The sequence below is a fragment of the Crinia signifera genome, chromosome 4, assembly GCF_055691185.1.
Source record: "Crinia signifera chromosome 4, ASM5569118v1, whole genome shotgun sequence".
Lineage (NCBI taxonomy): Eukaryota > Metazoa > Chordata > Amphibia > Anura > Myobatrachidae > Crinia > Crinia signifera.
The window spans coordinates 155,722,583-155,738,311 of record NC_139220.1 but is presented as its reverse complement, the minus strand read 5'-3'; the positions used below and the strand labels follow the sequence as shown (position 1 = coordinate 155,738,311).

General features: G+C 44.5%; 1 protein-coding gene across 2 annotated transcripts in view; it reads right to left on the bottom strand.

Annotated features, from left to right (window-relative positions):
- The window catches only part of CPED1 (cadherin like and PC-esterase domain containing 1), a 265,135-nt gene that overhangs the window by 149,177 nt on the left and 100,229 nt on the right, over positions 1-15,729 (bottom strand). For both annotated transcript variants that reach the window (XM_083182819.1, XM_083182820.1), the window contains 2 exons: positions 15,054-15,080; positions 9,601-9,787 (listed from right to left, as the gene is read on the bottom strand). In XM_083182819.1, coding sequence (XP_083038945.1) covers positions 9,601-9,787; positions 15,054-15,080 — 214 coding nt within the window. The remainder of the gene's footprint in view (positions 1-9,600; positions 9,788-15,053; positions 15,081-15,729) is intronic.

Here is a 15,729-nt window from a genome sequence, read left to right as displayed (position 1 = left end):
ACATTCAATGTAGACTATTTTTGAATAAAAAAAAAAAAATAAGTTACAATTAATTGAAACATTTAAATCAGACTTGCAAAAAAATTTTTGGACTGCAAAGGGTTAAATATTGTGGTGTTTTGGACCCGATGGGCCACATCCTGTGTTTGGTGCAGATAAGCAGTCTTTTTATATCAATTGGTAAAGGGACAATGTTTTTACTTGTTAAGTGTATTAGCTCACCGTGGTGATTTCATATGCTACACTAGGAGGCACCCTTGTTTTTATTTTTGTTTGTTTGATTGCAGGGTTATTCTTGTTGATTCACAAGGCTGCTAATTCTCAGCCCCCCCCCCCCCCTCGCAGTGTAGGTTCACCCACACTGCCTGCGAATGGATGTTTAACATAAACATCCATTCCGAGGCTTTGGGGAACCACCTACATCATTTGATGGTCGCCAACCATCGAATGAAAGGTGCACGCATATCTAAGTGACTCTCAGGTCAGCAGGAAGTGGGTGGGTGGGGCATCACCGGGCAAACGCCCATGAAACTCTGAGCGTTCTCCTGGGGGAATCGCACAGATCGATGCCCCTGCCCACTCTGTTGGCCATGGTCGCACACACCCTGCACCTGCACATGCGCAGATGCAAAACATTGCTCCCTGTGCGAATGCACGGGGGAGCAAATGAACCAGAATAACCCCCTTTATCTGGGTTGTATGTGGGATGTATAAGGATGCTGCCACTTTATATAAGCACCCTGATTCCTAGGTGCACGCAGGAGGGGTCGCTGCTACGGCTTCAGCCACAGCAGGATTTCCATGCATTTGCAAATGCCACTGAAGGCATCATTTCTAGTAATACACCTACCCACGTATTTACTGTCTTCATTAGAAGACGCAGCATTAGATAATGATCATGCAATCGGCTGGCACATCTGAAGTTTAACAAAGCCTAGTGGTTCTGAGATTGTCTGCCAAAACATAACTGCTGAAGCCAGTGAATCTGCAGGGCACTGGCTTCGGCATGACCCTAAAATGGAGGTAACACTGCCCATCTGCTTCCACAAAACCTGTAGCCTGTCAATCAAGCTGATGCTTCCAGGGCACTGTAACCAGGGTCGCAGCAGCATCACAGCACATGTGCAATGCAACCTTGACTCATACGCAGTCACAAAACTATTGATCAGTTGCAACCCAATCAGGCTCCTGTCTCCTGGCCTATTCTTGTTTGCTGTTCTTCCCTGGTGTACAATCTACTGAGTAATATTCCTAGGCTTCCTGACTACATTTTCTTTCCTTCCAGCCCCATACTTCAATCCAGACACTAGAATCCAATTAAGGCAACATCAGGTACTAATACATGCACCTTGTGACAAACTCAGAGCTGTCCTATGTAACAAAGCTCATGCGCCACATGAGGCTAACCATTTGGCAATAGACAAATCTATTAATTCTTCTAAAGATTGGTGGAGAAGTTGCCTGTATAGCAACTAACCAGGATCTAGCTTCATGTACTAAAAAAATGTTCTATTTAATTCTCAACAATTATCACAAGTATTTCTATTCACAAGTGTTACAATATTAGCGTAAAGTTCTGTCCCCATCTTTGTGTTACCTTTCAGTCTTCTTCCAATTTAAAGGTTTCCCTTATTATGCTTGCAAATCCTAGCTGTAATGTACAGTACTTTACAGTAGCAATCAAATCTCAGCACTATTTTTTCTTATAGTGATCTAGAACAATGGTTCCCAACCTACGGTACAGGTACCCCCCTGGGGGTACACTGCAGACCGGTTGGAGGTACTTGAAAAAAATATTATTAATGGAAGAAGAAATAGAAGAAGTCTCCCATTGGCATGCAGATTAACCACATTGTGTCACTTCAGGTGCTGTCTGCAGTGTCAGTGTATTTTCCTGCTTTTGCCCGACCATCAATCTACTGGGAGCTACCCACGTTGCTCTCAGACATCAGTGTTCATCTGTCCCACAGTTAGAGGAAGCAGTGGAATTAATCCTACAGGTGTTAATGGGAACCACGGAGACATACACAGCCAGCGGCCAGACACAGGGGGACCCAATTCCTGACCACACATTACTCCTCCAGTACTTCTTACTATAAGGACACTCACTCCGCTCACTTCCACTCCACTCGTACTGTAGATATTTCAAATTGAGAGGAGGGGGATACTTATAAACGAAAAGCCTAAATAACAGGGTACTGGAGGTTGGGAACCGCTGATCTAGAAAGCCTGTTAATAATAAGATAACAACATAATGAAGCAGAACAATTTAGTGAGAGCATGCACTAATCTTTGTCATCATAAATTCTGATATGTAGTACAACACAGGAATAATCACATAATAAAAAAGATAGATCTTTATATTTATTATAAACTTAGGGGGGTATTCAATGTGCCGCCGCTATTTTCGACGGGGGAAATAGCGGTGGCTCCCTGTTCAATGCTGTCTTTAGCGACAGCATTGATGCCGGATCATGGCAGAACGGGCCCGACTTTAGAAGCTGTCGGGTCCGTTTTGCCTATAACGGCCTTGGAATGTTTGCAATCCCGGTCGCAGATCGCCAACATTGAATCCCTCCTGTAGTTCAGCTGTCGGGCTGACCGCAAAAGGGCCAGGAACATGGCTGTCGGCAGGGATGAACATCCCGGATCCTAAATTGAATACCCCTCTTAATGTTTTTATGTCTGCTACTCAATAAATGTAAAGACATAAAAATTAGTACAACCTGTTGCACATAAAAAAAAAATACAATAAAACATCAATAATAGTACAATAATAAAACCTAAAACCATATGTTATATATTAGGTCTATTATGATTAAAAAATTATTTATTTGTAAATGACCATTGGCATATGTGAGGTGTGAGATGTTTTTATTGTGGGTTTTTTTGTGTGTACAACGGGTTGCAATACTTTTTCTGTGTATTTATTGAATAACAGACATAAAAACATTAAGTCTGTATATAAAATAAATAAAAAGATCTATATTTTATTATATGATTAGTCATGTGCTGTAGTCAGAGGCGTAGGGAGGGTGGAGCCAGCGGAGTACAAGCTCCGGGCGCCAAGACATCAAAGGGCGCTGGAGCCGTGCAGCCCACTCCCCCGCTGCCTCCCCCGACGGCTCCCTGCTCTGCCCGTCTTCGCTGAGTCCTGTCCGCCGCTATTAACTCTGCCGCTGGACCGCTAGCCAATAGGCGCTGGCGGTCCAGCAGCCAATCAGAAGCAGCATTGATGGCTGCTGGACTGCAAGCACCTATTGGCTAGCGGACCAGTGGCAGACTTAATTGAAAAGAGCTGCGGACAGGACGGGCAGCTCAGCCGGGAAGAGCAGGGAGCGGGTCGGCTAGCGGGGAGGGGGGGAGGGAGTCCACCTTGGCAACGAGCAAGGTTAGTCCCCCTTGGCAACGAGCAAGGTTAGTCCCCCTTGGCAATGAGCAAGGTTAGTCCTCCTTGGCAATGAGAAGTAATAGTCCCCCTTGGCAACGATCAATAATAGTCCCCCTTGGCAACGATCAATAATAGTCCCCTTGGCAAGATTAGCCCCCTTTTTCGCCATGCAAGAGCCCCATCTACTACAAATGGGGGGGGGGGGAAACATGCCCTTGCTCCGGGCACCTAGCTACACCACTGGCTGTACTTTCTGCACATGTCAGACTTCATGGTGACAAAGTTTACTAAATTATACTTCTCTTAAACATTTCCCTTAGATTGAAGTGTAGAATAATATGTTCACAAGCATATATAGAGTTTTTTCGGTACACTTTACCTAGAACGGCGCCCGCGATTAGCATCGCGGGCGTCGGGGGTAAAAAATTGCGGGCATCGCGGGCATCGCATGCACATAAAAAACGGGTGCGACGCGATGCCCGCGATTTTCCCAAAGGGATCAATGTTAAAAGTCAGATTGGACGCGATTTTAGTGTTAAATGCCTCAATGCCCGCGATTTTTACATAGGAAACAATGTTAAATGGGCCACAGAGCCCTAATAGTCCCCCTGAAGTCTTAAATGGCCCCCACAATTTTTAACGCCACCCCACGATCAACGTGAACCCGAAGCGTGGCGAGCGCAGCGAGCCCGCGAGGGGCGGCGGTACGCGTCCTCCGACCTTTTCATACCCCTACTATCCACGTCGGCGTGGAGTTGAGAATAGAATAGTGTGGCGAGCGCAGCGAGCCACCGAGCCCGAAGCGTGGCGAGCGCAGCGAGCCCCTCGAGGGGACGCGGATACCTTCACAGGTAAACGCGTCCCTTCGCGGGCTTCACAGGTATCCGCGGCCCCTCGCGGGGCTCGCTGCGCTCGCCACGCTTCGGGCTCGGTGGCTCACTGCGCTCGCCACACTATTCTATTCTCAACTCCATGCCGACGTGGATAGTGGGGGTATGAAAAGGTCGGAGGACGCGTACCGCCGCCCCTCGCGGGCTCGCTGCGCTCGCCGCGCTTCGGGTTGACGTTGATCGTGGGGTGGCGTTAAAAATTGTGGGGGCCATTTCAGACTTCAGGGGGACTATTAGGGCTCTGTGGCCCATTTAACATTGTTTCCTATGGAAAAATCGCGGGCATTGAGGCATTTAACACTAAAATCGCGTCCAATCTGACTTTTAACATTGATCCCTATGGGAAATCGCGGCCATCGCGGGCAGCGCATCGCACCCGTTTTTTAGTGCATACGATGGTCGCGATGGTCGCCGTTCTAGGTAAAGAGTACCGTTTTTTCTGCTGCTGTGATTGAATATACTGTACACATTTTTTTTTAAATATATGATTAATATGTTTGTATCAACCAGCGTCTAGCTGTTTTTGTTTTCTTTTTAACATAATGAAGCACCACTAATACATTTATACACAGAAACCTAATGCAATTGACAGAAACACAACCCATTTCCAACTGCGCATGGAAAACAAAATTATTTTGATTACTGAAGCTTGTGGTTTGATATAAATCACAATAAAGACTGACATACCAGTTAAGTACTCTTAAATCACTGTAACAGTTAGTATGGAAAATATGAACAAACTGAGGCAAACATTAAAAAGCATGTGGAAATTTAACAAATATTTTACATTTGAAGTAATCTACTGCTCTTTTGCTGATCTAGATAGCTTTACATGCAAAATATCAGGGCTTTCATTGTTTAAATAATATACTTCAGAACTATATATACTGTATTATAATATATGTAAATGAACTACAACAATGCTTACTGCAGATACCCTACCATTCCTACTGGGTACACATTGGAGCGACAGCTAATCATTCTGACTTTACTGATGATTTCCCGTGAGCCTATGTGGTATTCACCTCTAGGTACCCCCTGTACTCCTTGTGTCTCCTAAAGGACCTCAACTTTGGATGCAGTGCTGCCCATCAGAACCATATTCCCATTTGACTGGAGACTTAGGGGTTAATGAGACCAGCCAGGCACTGGGATCCAGCGGCCGCCCTCACTCTGGCTTTTGCAGGAGGAAGCCTGGTCCCAGGTGGCACGAAGAGAGAAGTGAGAGGTCAGCCCAGAAGCTGGTCCCAGGTGGAACGAAGAGAGAAGTGAGAGGTCAGCCCAGAAGCCCGCGAGGGAGAGAACAGTGTGCTGCAGAAAGGAGAACTGTGACCAGAGCGGAGAGACAGACCGGATTGCAGAGCAGCGCTAAGTGGGGTGCCGTAGGGGAGAGCCGCTGACCGCCACATATCACAGCCGGACCTCCGCAGCAGCACCAGCGGTGATCGACAGTGGATCATAAATTAATGTGCACACTATGATAGGGTCTTAACCATCTCAACTTGAGTACCCATCCCCGCGGGACCATCTCTTTGAGTCAGTGACTGTTCATCTAGGACAGAACGTGTTGATTTGCTGCTAGCTGCATTAAGTGTTGTTAAGGACTCTAAGTTGGTTGCAGAGCCAGAGACTGAAGTTCAGTATATACAGGTTAAGCAGCATCACCAAGTGGACACGTTGATCTACAGTCGTATCGTATCCACAGTTATAGCACTTTGGTGAAATGGTGTTTATGTTATGCAAATGTCCTTCCTTATAATAGTATTTTCGCAATGCCAGTTATAACCGCTAAAGCCTATGCAGGTTTAAAGTACTTTAATAATGATTGCTTCATTTAATGTTTTACTGTGACTGCCTTTTTGTTGAGTATTTCAAATGTCATTTGCAACTACCCATTGAAATATCTCAGCGACTAATCTGTGTGTTGATAAATAAATCCTTGTCGCTGCTAGCAGTGGTAGTTCTCCTTTTGTGGGTCTTCTCTGGAGTGTACCATGCCCTGACGCAGAGGGCAGTGAACATTCCTGAAGCTGCTGCAGCTGTCTCATACGAGTTCAAGTACGACCTCACACCGGTCTGTTACAGGGGCCTTGTCACACCTAGAACTAGCCATATTGAGCATACACACACTGCAGTCGTGCTAATGGCATACTGTATTGCTTGGTCGCATGTGATTTTTTTCGTTGTTGCTGTACACATTAGAACAACATTCATGGCACTATGTTCAAACAAATGGCATTAAGGGGATGTTAAATCACCCCAAAATATTGTTTGTCGTTTCGTTGGCCATACACACTGCACGACAGGCACTAGCTCACTAGCGACATCGCTAGGTGTGACGTGAAGCACATCAAACCTGACAATGTCGCATGCGACAGCAGGAGCGCACATATTGAGCGTATAAACTGAGTGCCTGACATCGCTCCTGTGTGTACCTGGCTTTAACTGAAAAATATGCACAATTTATTCCTAGCTACAAAAAACAATTAAGGTTAAACAGGGGTTAAAGTGAGGGGGAATGGGGTGGAACTGAGTTCCACCACCTCTAATGGTGAGGTGGAACATTTTAACCTCCACATTGGGCTAGCACAGTAATTCTTACAGAAAAGCATTCTAGTTTGCATGGGGGTGATAAAAACCCTACCAATGGGGGGGGGGGGGGGGGGGAGCGGAGGGGCTGTAATTAGGTGGCATAGAAAAATGAGTTCCCCCACATCTGCATGTCGACTTTATGCCCTGAGGTTAAAGGAACCTCGGCCAGGAAACAAAGAAGCCGGCTCTGGCTTATTATTAACCAGCTTCATTATCAATACACTTCCCAGGGACCAAACAGCGACTATTTAAGCCAAATTAACTAGTCCAGAGCTTATCTGTCTATCAAATTCCTCTACTAGTTCCTTCCTCCCCAAAGGGCTGGCACGGTCTGCTTCTCTTCCATAGGGAGCAGAGAGGGGGCACCAAGTGTCCCTGGCCACAAACACTCCAACACTTTTTCTGAGAGTGGTCTCTACCAGAAACATGTTTAACTCTCACCATGATTGGCTTCTTCCTTGATAAGCAGATCATACAGACTAGGACGAGGAGCCAGCAGGAGCAGAGCAGCCACAAGAACTCAGCAGCAGTAGTCACAGACAAGAGGAAAGCAACAGCAGTCAAGGAGCAGAGTCCAAAGGAAAGCCAGTAAGCTCTGCTGTAGAGACAGAGTGGTTAAAAAAAATTGAATGTAAAGACAACCAATGTTACAGGCCACTATGGACCTTGTGTTGTTATTATTATTATTAATAATAATGTTAGTGTTAATAATCAATATGAGGTGTCACACATCTGCAGTACAGTACAAATTAATGGAATAACGTTAATGCATACTTACAATCCAGTTAATCAAACTAATGAAAGAGTTGAAACACAAGAGGGGCCACCTGATAATGAGAGCATGCATAATGGAACTAAGGGGAGGGCCTAAACAAGAGGATGGAGAGGCCTAATCATTAGAGCTCTTACATTCTTTCAAGTAAGTTGTAGAGATCGGGGGGGGGGGGGTAGTATTCAATGCTGTAGCACTGAAGCACTAAATGTTTGGGAAAAGTTTTATAGAATGAGAGAGAACATTTCATAGACAGCGAAGGAGAAGTATTGGTAGCAGGAGTGAGTCCGAGGGCAAAATTTAGGTTTAAGCGAGGGCATGGAGGTTCAAAGGAGTTTTACAGAAGAAGTAACATTTACTCCTTTAGTACACAGCCACTATGCTGTGGCACGGGGGGGGGGTTGTGGGTACAGATTACCCAGGACTTGGCTTTGGTGTGGGGCCAGTAGTCAGTAGTGCAGGAGAGACATGACCACATTCTGCCACCGTAATTCCCTTGATGCATATCCTGCCGCAAATCCCGATAATGTATACAATGGGGGCATAATAATTGTGCCACCTACAGCAGCCCTGCTTTCATCATCCAGATATGCCAATAGTCTCAGCAGTCCAAGGCACAGCATCTAAATGCAGACTGTATATTTACAGTGGGCACATGAACAAATCCCGATTACATAATCGGACATATGAATCAGCTGATCTACTGTATAATCCTAGTTATTTTTAGCAGAGCCAAAATACCTTTTAATTTTAGCATGGAATACAATACAATCGGCCTAATTCAGTAACAAACGCAAATCACAGTGTGTAAACTGTGGTCACATGGCAGGGGTACAGTCCGGACAATGCAGACTATTTGGATGGCATTGCGGCTGCGTCACATCACACGCAGCCATTGTGACCCAAAATATGGTGGGCCAACACCTGGCTTCCCAGCCTGGAGACTATTCTTAATGTGTAAGCGCTTCACTATGTAACACAGATCTTGCACAATAGCGATGTCTTGCCCTGTGCTGGGCACCCCCCACATGCTACCGCCAGTAGTTCAAGTTTTGGAAATCTTCTTAAAAACTACAACTGAAGCTGAATTAGGCCCCATGTCCCAATTCTGCTGTGCTACACAATATGGTCCCACCTTATAAATTAATAATAACAATGTTCACAATGAGTGATTTGTCCAAATAATGACGTGATCAGAGAAGCAATAAGTGCAATAGTTGCCTAATAATGGATAATGTCCTTATATGGCCATTTTGATGGCATATCTGTATCTATTCAAAGCTAAAAACTGGGTATATTACTGCTGGGATATTTTTTTTTACCTAATTAGCCAAGCCACAAGTAATTTTCAGTAAGTGCATCTATTGTGGTCAAGAAACATGAACAAAAGTTACAATGTAATGATTTAAGTAACCCTACCTGTGCTTTTTATTTTAAAAATGTATTTCTATCCTTAAATTGGGTTAGTTGTGATTGCAGATATGGCAAATATTCTTATTTTTATTGATGATATATTGTAGTGTATATTTGATATCTAATAATTTTTGGGTCACATTTGCTTTATTTGTCTGTATGTCTTATAATATTTTCTTGCTTTTCTTTTTTGCCCTATATATTTTTTCTCTACATTTTATTATGTTCTGTTATGATCCTTTACAGTAATCTTTATTTTATTACCTATCGCACATTACGTACTAATTATCACTTTTATATGTATGGTCATTGTCCTACATGTTCTGGGATGTACAATTTACAGTATTTTTCTTCAATAAAATTATAATGGTTAAAAAATGTATTCCTAGATATACTTATATTAATAGTAATACACATGTATTGTGGTTTATAACAAAATGAAAATTATTTTCACAACACTTTAGCAATGAACAGAAGTACAGTATAAAAGACAGCACTTCTTACTTCCTCTGCAGGTACACGGAAACACTGGTATACCTTACCTTGGTCCATCCTTGTTATCCAGGTACACTTGGCTATTGCAGTTTGCAGGCTCTGCTCTGATTTCCACTGTCACTACATCAAATGGTAACTCTGCATAGTAGGCTTTGATCTTTGGGTTGAATTCTGGAATCAGTTCCAGTGGAGGATTGCTGAAGATACCCCTGATGTAAGATTGTGTATCATTATCTGTTCCAACAAAAACAATGAAGGGAGTGATGAGTTATTATAGGAGTGTGGGTGTACATGTCAAATTTTAAGTGCTAAGAGCTGCATGGATAAAGTTGAATGAAGTTTGTGCTGGTGCTTACCTACTAGTGCTAACCCTACCTGTAGTACAACCCCTTCTGTCTGTGTGTACCCATACTGTATTATGAATTTAGTCACAATTATAGCAACCCCTGCAGTCCGATCTTAGTATGAAATGAATAGATCTGGCACTATCACCACCTGTCAACCTGTTCATTTCTTCATGTTTCATTGAACTCTAATTGTGGTATTAACTCCATGACTCCTATGCATTGGTATGTATTGCAGGAGTTGGAATTACTGCAAAAGCAGATATAGAATAAGGCAAGATAGTATGCGCGAGATACATTCCCCTGTGCTCTCACCCCCCTGTTCACTGCTTGTCCAAAGTACACAGGGAAGTAGTGAAAGCAGATGCATTCTCACAAACTGTAAACCCAGATTACATAATTTCCTACAGTCTCTATAATTAAGTTTTATAAGTATTACTTTAGTGCTTTATTTTATATTGAGTAGTACAGGTTGAGTATCTCTTATCCAAATATCCGTTATCCAAATTATTCCAAAAACTATACATTTTTTTTTTGTTGGTAAAAGCACTACTAGGGACATGATATATAACTGGCACAAAATATTTGCAAGAAAATGTCAAAGTCAGTACCTGAGATACTACACAAACTTTGTTCCATTTTTTGAAACCTTGTTTTTTGTACAAATAAAATATATTTGTGTGTATTTCATGTGTTTGATGTTGGTATACAACATAAATGCAAGATACCTCAAGATACATCATTGAAGTATATAAATATTCAAAAATACGGAATAATCCGTTATCAAAAATTCTTCTGGTCCCAAACATTTTGGATAAGGGATGCTCAATCTGTACTTTATTATTGTTGACCGACGGCCGTTTCGGTGTATTCCCACCATCATCAGGAGCTCCTGACCACCATGTTTGGACCACCATGTTTGATTGCAGGCTGTGGTAACTTTTCAAACCCTGGACTGTGTATCTTTTTGCCTGTGGTGTGTCCAATCTGGACTTGTCTTTTATGATCACTATTGCCATATATAAAAATCTTTTTTGCCTTGAGTATGGATGTGCTGGCTTTTTGTACATATATATATATATATAGAGGCAAAGAGGACCGCACTCTCACTGATAGGAGCTTTTGAGATGGATCATCAGCGTATCAAAATAGCCAATACCTCAGCCCTGGAGGATCTGGAAACAGCTACACTTCAGTGCTGTCTGGGTCAGGCTTATATACCTTATATAGTATAATTAATTTACTCAGGTATATAAGCCTGACCCAGACACCACTGAAGTGTAGCTGTTTCCAGATCCTACAGGGCTGAGGACATGGCAGCCCGCCTCCAGCCAGTGTTGAGATCCAGGACTTGGCAGCTCCCTCCCCCGGCATCTGTCACGATGAGACCCAGTGAAGAAGGGCAGGACTTGGTGGTTCTCCTCTCTGCCCTCCCCAGCGACAATGTGATTTTCAACAGTAACAGCTGAGGTGCTGCAATGTGTGTGACCCTGATAAGCTAAATAACAGGTCAGTGCTGCCACCACCCATCCCTAGCCCAGTGCCCAACCCACCCCCTCTAGCCAGCTGCCCTAGCCCAGTGCCCCCCCCCCTCATCTAGCCAGCTGTCCCCAGCCCAGTGCACCCATGTAGCCAGTTGTCCACGGCCCAGTGCCCATCATGTAGCCAGCTGTCCCCAACCCAGTGCCCCCATGTAGTCAGCTGTCCCCAGACTAGTGCCCCCATGTACCCAGCTGTCCCCAGCCCGGTGCCCCTTATGTAGCCAGCTGTCCCCAGCAGTCCCCAACCAAGTGCCCCTCATGTAGCCAACTGTCCCCAGTGCAGTGCCCCCCATGTAGCCAGCTGTCCCCAGCCCAGTGCACCCCATGAAGCCAGCTGTCCAGAGCCCAGTGCACCACTATCTAGCCAGCTGTCCCCAGCCCAGTGTCCCCACATTTAGCCAGCCGGTCCCAGCTTAATGTCCTTCCATTTAGCCAGCTGGCTAAAGCCCAATGTTCCCCCATCTAGCCAGCTGTCCCCCCCCCCATCTAGCCAGCCCACCCCATCCCAGTGTCCTCATCTAACCAACCAACTATGCTTCTTTTCCAGCCCGGTGGCCCCCACCATCCCTGTGTCTCTCGATCTGCCACCTTGCCCCCCCCCTTTCCTTCTTGATTGCCTAACTGCCCACATCTCATTGCCCTCCACTTAACCTCCAACCAGTACATTTACAGTACCCCCCACAGAGAGTCCCCCCTTTTCCAGACTGGTTATTGCCCCTTACAGTTTAGTGACCCTAACTGCTCAAAGGCCCCCATGTGACTCGCACTCCACTTACTACATTAAGCTGCACATAGTTTAACATAGGGAAGGAAGATGACCGACTGTGGGGATGCCGGTAGTCAGAAAACCAACACTGGCATCCCAATGGATGGAATCCCGACAGTAGGTTTACTTACTCCCCCTTCCCCCCCCCCCCCCTAAACCCTCTGTGTAAGCTTTACCAGTCTCTATTCTGTCTGGTCTTGCCTTCTACTGTGTCATATCCCCCATCTACTATTTTGACCCCCAACACCCCTTCCTTATTCTGGCAGAGTGCTGGGGGGACCTTTCAGAATTTATGCTATAGGGCCCAGACAGTTCTAGTTACTTCCCTATCTAGAACCCTTTTGGCACTACATAAATAAATGATAATAATAATGTAGATAAGCTTCACTTATGTGCGATAATATGTAATAGGCATTACGGTGTGTGGTAAAGTTTGTAATGGCCATTACGGTGGGTGGTATTATGTGTAATGGAAATTACGGTGTATGGCATTATGTTTAATGGCCATCACGGTGTGTGGCATTATGTTTAATGCGCTTTACGGTATGTGGCATTATGTTTAATGGGCATTACAGTGTGTGGCATTATATGTAATGGCCATCAGGTGTGTTGCATTATGTTTAATGAGCTTTATGGTGTGTGGCGTTATGTGTAATGGTTATTACAGTGTGTGGCATTATGTGTAATTGGCATTACAGTGTAAACTTTTGCAGCGCACATTTGGCGTGCACTGTCCATTTCTGCTATGTGTGGGGGGAATGATTCATTCTGAAACCCATATACATACAGTAAATAAGTCACCTATTTAGTTTGCATTGATGTCCATTACGCGGTGAAGGACATGCCCAGTAGGTGGTGGTGGACACACCCCTAAATTGGTGTACCCCCTAAGAAAATGGGCTGCGCACGCCTATGTCTGCAGGTAATCGTTCTGCCACCTGATTATGTTCTGACAGACTCCAACAGTAACATTATATTCAGCTTTTCTGCTACACAATATTCTCCCCCGGGTCTTTCTGATGGATGCCTGGCCTGGTACTTTTATTACACCAACCATCACCCCGGGCTACTGAGTAAACTGCCACCAGCCAGCAGAGGGTGCTGCAAGCAACAGAAATGCCCACTCTATAAGTTTCCTCCTCCACCATAAATTCCAGGCAAGCTTTGTAGACTCACAACATCCCCTTCTCCTATGATGAGCCCCCCATCAATAAGTGAAAGTCCAAGTTGGAGGGAGTGAGGGTGCAGAATGGGGTTATGCATACCTCCTGTAAGAAGGTTTGGTCCACACACACATGCCCAGGGCCGCTGAGAGGGTGGTTACTAATTACCTGGGCCCAGGCTTGCAGGAGGGGCCCGGCGGGGGCCCTAGTCCGAACTCCCCTCCGTCACAGCTAGTAGCATGAGCTCTCATGCTGCCAGTATGTTACAGCGTATGAGACACTCACGCTGAGTCTGTCAGCACAGCACATGCTGTAGATGTGCTGAGAGGGAGGGGGGTGTGTGTGTGATAACACTCCCCGCCGACTGGTTTTGAGGGTTTCACTTTTTCTTGGTAAGGGGGCATGGCCACACCTCCCACATTTAGGCCACATTTAGCCCTATTCCCCCCCACACGGAGATCCCTGTCACAGCCAATATTGCCAGGTACACACATCGCCTAGTGAACTCTGAGAATACTTTTTTAAAACCGTTCAAAACACCCACTTTCCCTACACATTATTAATGTTCTCTGCATTTGGGTCTATAGTCCTATATTTGACATAATTCAGCTGGGTGCAGAATGTTACTATAACTACATTTTTGAAAAAAGAGAAAGTGTGTCACTATGTGGTGCACAAGAAAATAATTTACATAAAATGTAACTTTTATTTGGCTATTGTTAAAAGGTTTTACATTGTTAAAAATTCATGAAATGACATAAGATGGGGAAATTAAAAAGGATATTATATCCTCACACAGTGAGTTCCCCCAGTGCTAACTTCCCCAATGATTAGTTTCAATTTCTATCTGGAGAGCGTTACTTGTGATACAATGTGTATCTACTGTAACCTTCTGCTGAATGATTACCCCTGCACATTGATTTGCCTTTGGGTATAATATAAGCAGTGGCGTAACTAAGTTTTGGGCGCCCCCCCCCCCCGCCGTTAGGGGGGTGCGCCCCCCCGCCGCCACCCCGCCAAGCACCCCCAATCCCCCGCCGCCCCGCCTCCCATGCAAACCCCCCCCCCCAATCCCCTGCAGCCTTACCTATCGCGCTGGTCCCGGCGGCTCCGTTCTTCTTCTGCTGAGGACCACCACAAAATGGCCGCCCCCATACAGCAGACAGTTTCAGAGAACTGTGTGCTATATGGGGGCGGCCATTTTGTGGTGGTCCTCAGCAGAAGAACGGAGCCGCCGGGACCAGCAAGATAGGTAAGTCTGCGGGGGATTGGGGGGTGTAACTATAGCACCGCAGCCCCCGGCGCCCCCACATGCACAGCGCCCCCCCCCCCCGCGGTGGCGGGGGCTGCGGTGCTATAGTTACGCCGCTGAATATAAGGAAAGATCTTCCCTGTTTGTGAACATGCCTACTGTGGTGTATAATAAGGCAGGGAAATGTATGGGTTCATTCAGTGGTTACAGCGTTGGGCGGACACAATTCTTCTAAACATTTTTTGCAATAAGGGACGGTACATATTACTTTACCTCAAAGTAATATGTACTGTCCCTTATTGCGTTTAGTACACCCTCCAGTCCTTTATTTTAATTTAAAGTACTCCACTACAGAAAATTCTTCTTACATGCTATGTATCTTGATACATACACAAATAGCTTATGTGGGAATGTATGTCACACAATACACTTACCATTGCTGCACATCATTTTGGTTTGATCTGTAATACAAAAAAGACATTAACAAGTTCAATAGTATTATTTAAAAAATGTAAAGCATTGTCTAAATAAATATACAGAGTCAGTTACACATTTTCTTTCTCAGCAGTTGAAATTGTTTTGCCCAATTGTAACTACTGTAGAATGCATAAATATATCATAAACATAGTTACAAGGTATAATTGTACAAATCGTGATTTTGGGGAATGTGACTGCTTCCTGTTTCTTTGCACTTCTTGGTCTGGTCATATTATACTTGGTCATATTATACTTTCAGCGGCTTATTCTTCAAGACAAATGGGTCCATCATTACATCAACTAGATTGGAGTGTGCGTGTGTGTGTGTGAGTGTGGAAGGGGTGCTGGATACAGGTTCTTTACGCAGGCTATACAACCGTACAAAACGGATCCACACCAGCCTTACAAAAACAACCAACAAGAAAAGTATATATTTTTGTAGGTGCACTGAGGATCATATACAGATTGTAATATATAACCTTTATTTATGTTTATTAAAACCTAAATAATATCTTGTTAAAATATTAAAATATATAGGGTGAAATTTAATAGGATGAGAGATTTGGAAAGTGAGAGATTTGGTAAGAAATCTCCAGTTTTTTTAAAGCGGCAATCATTTACACTTCAAATCAA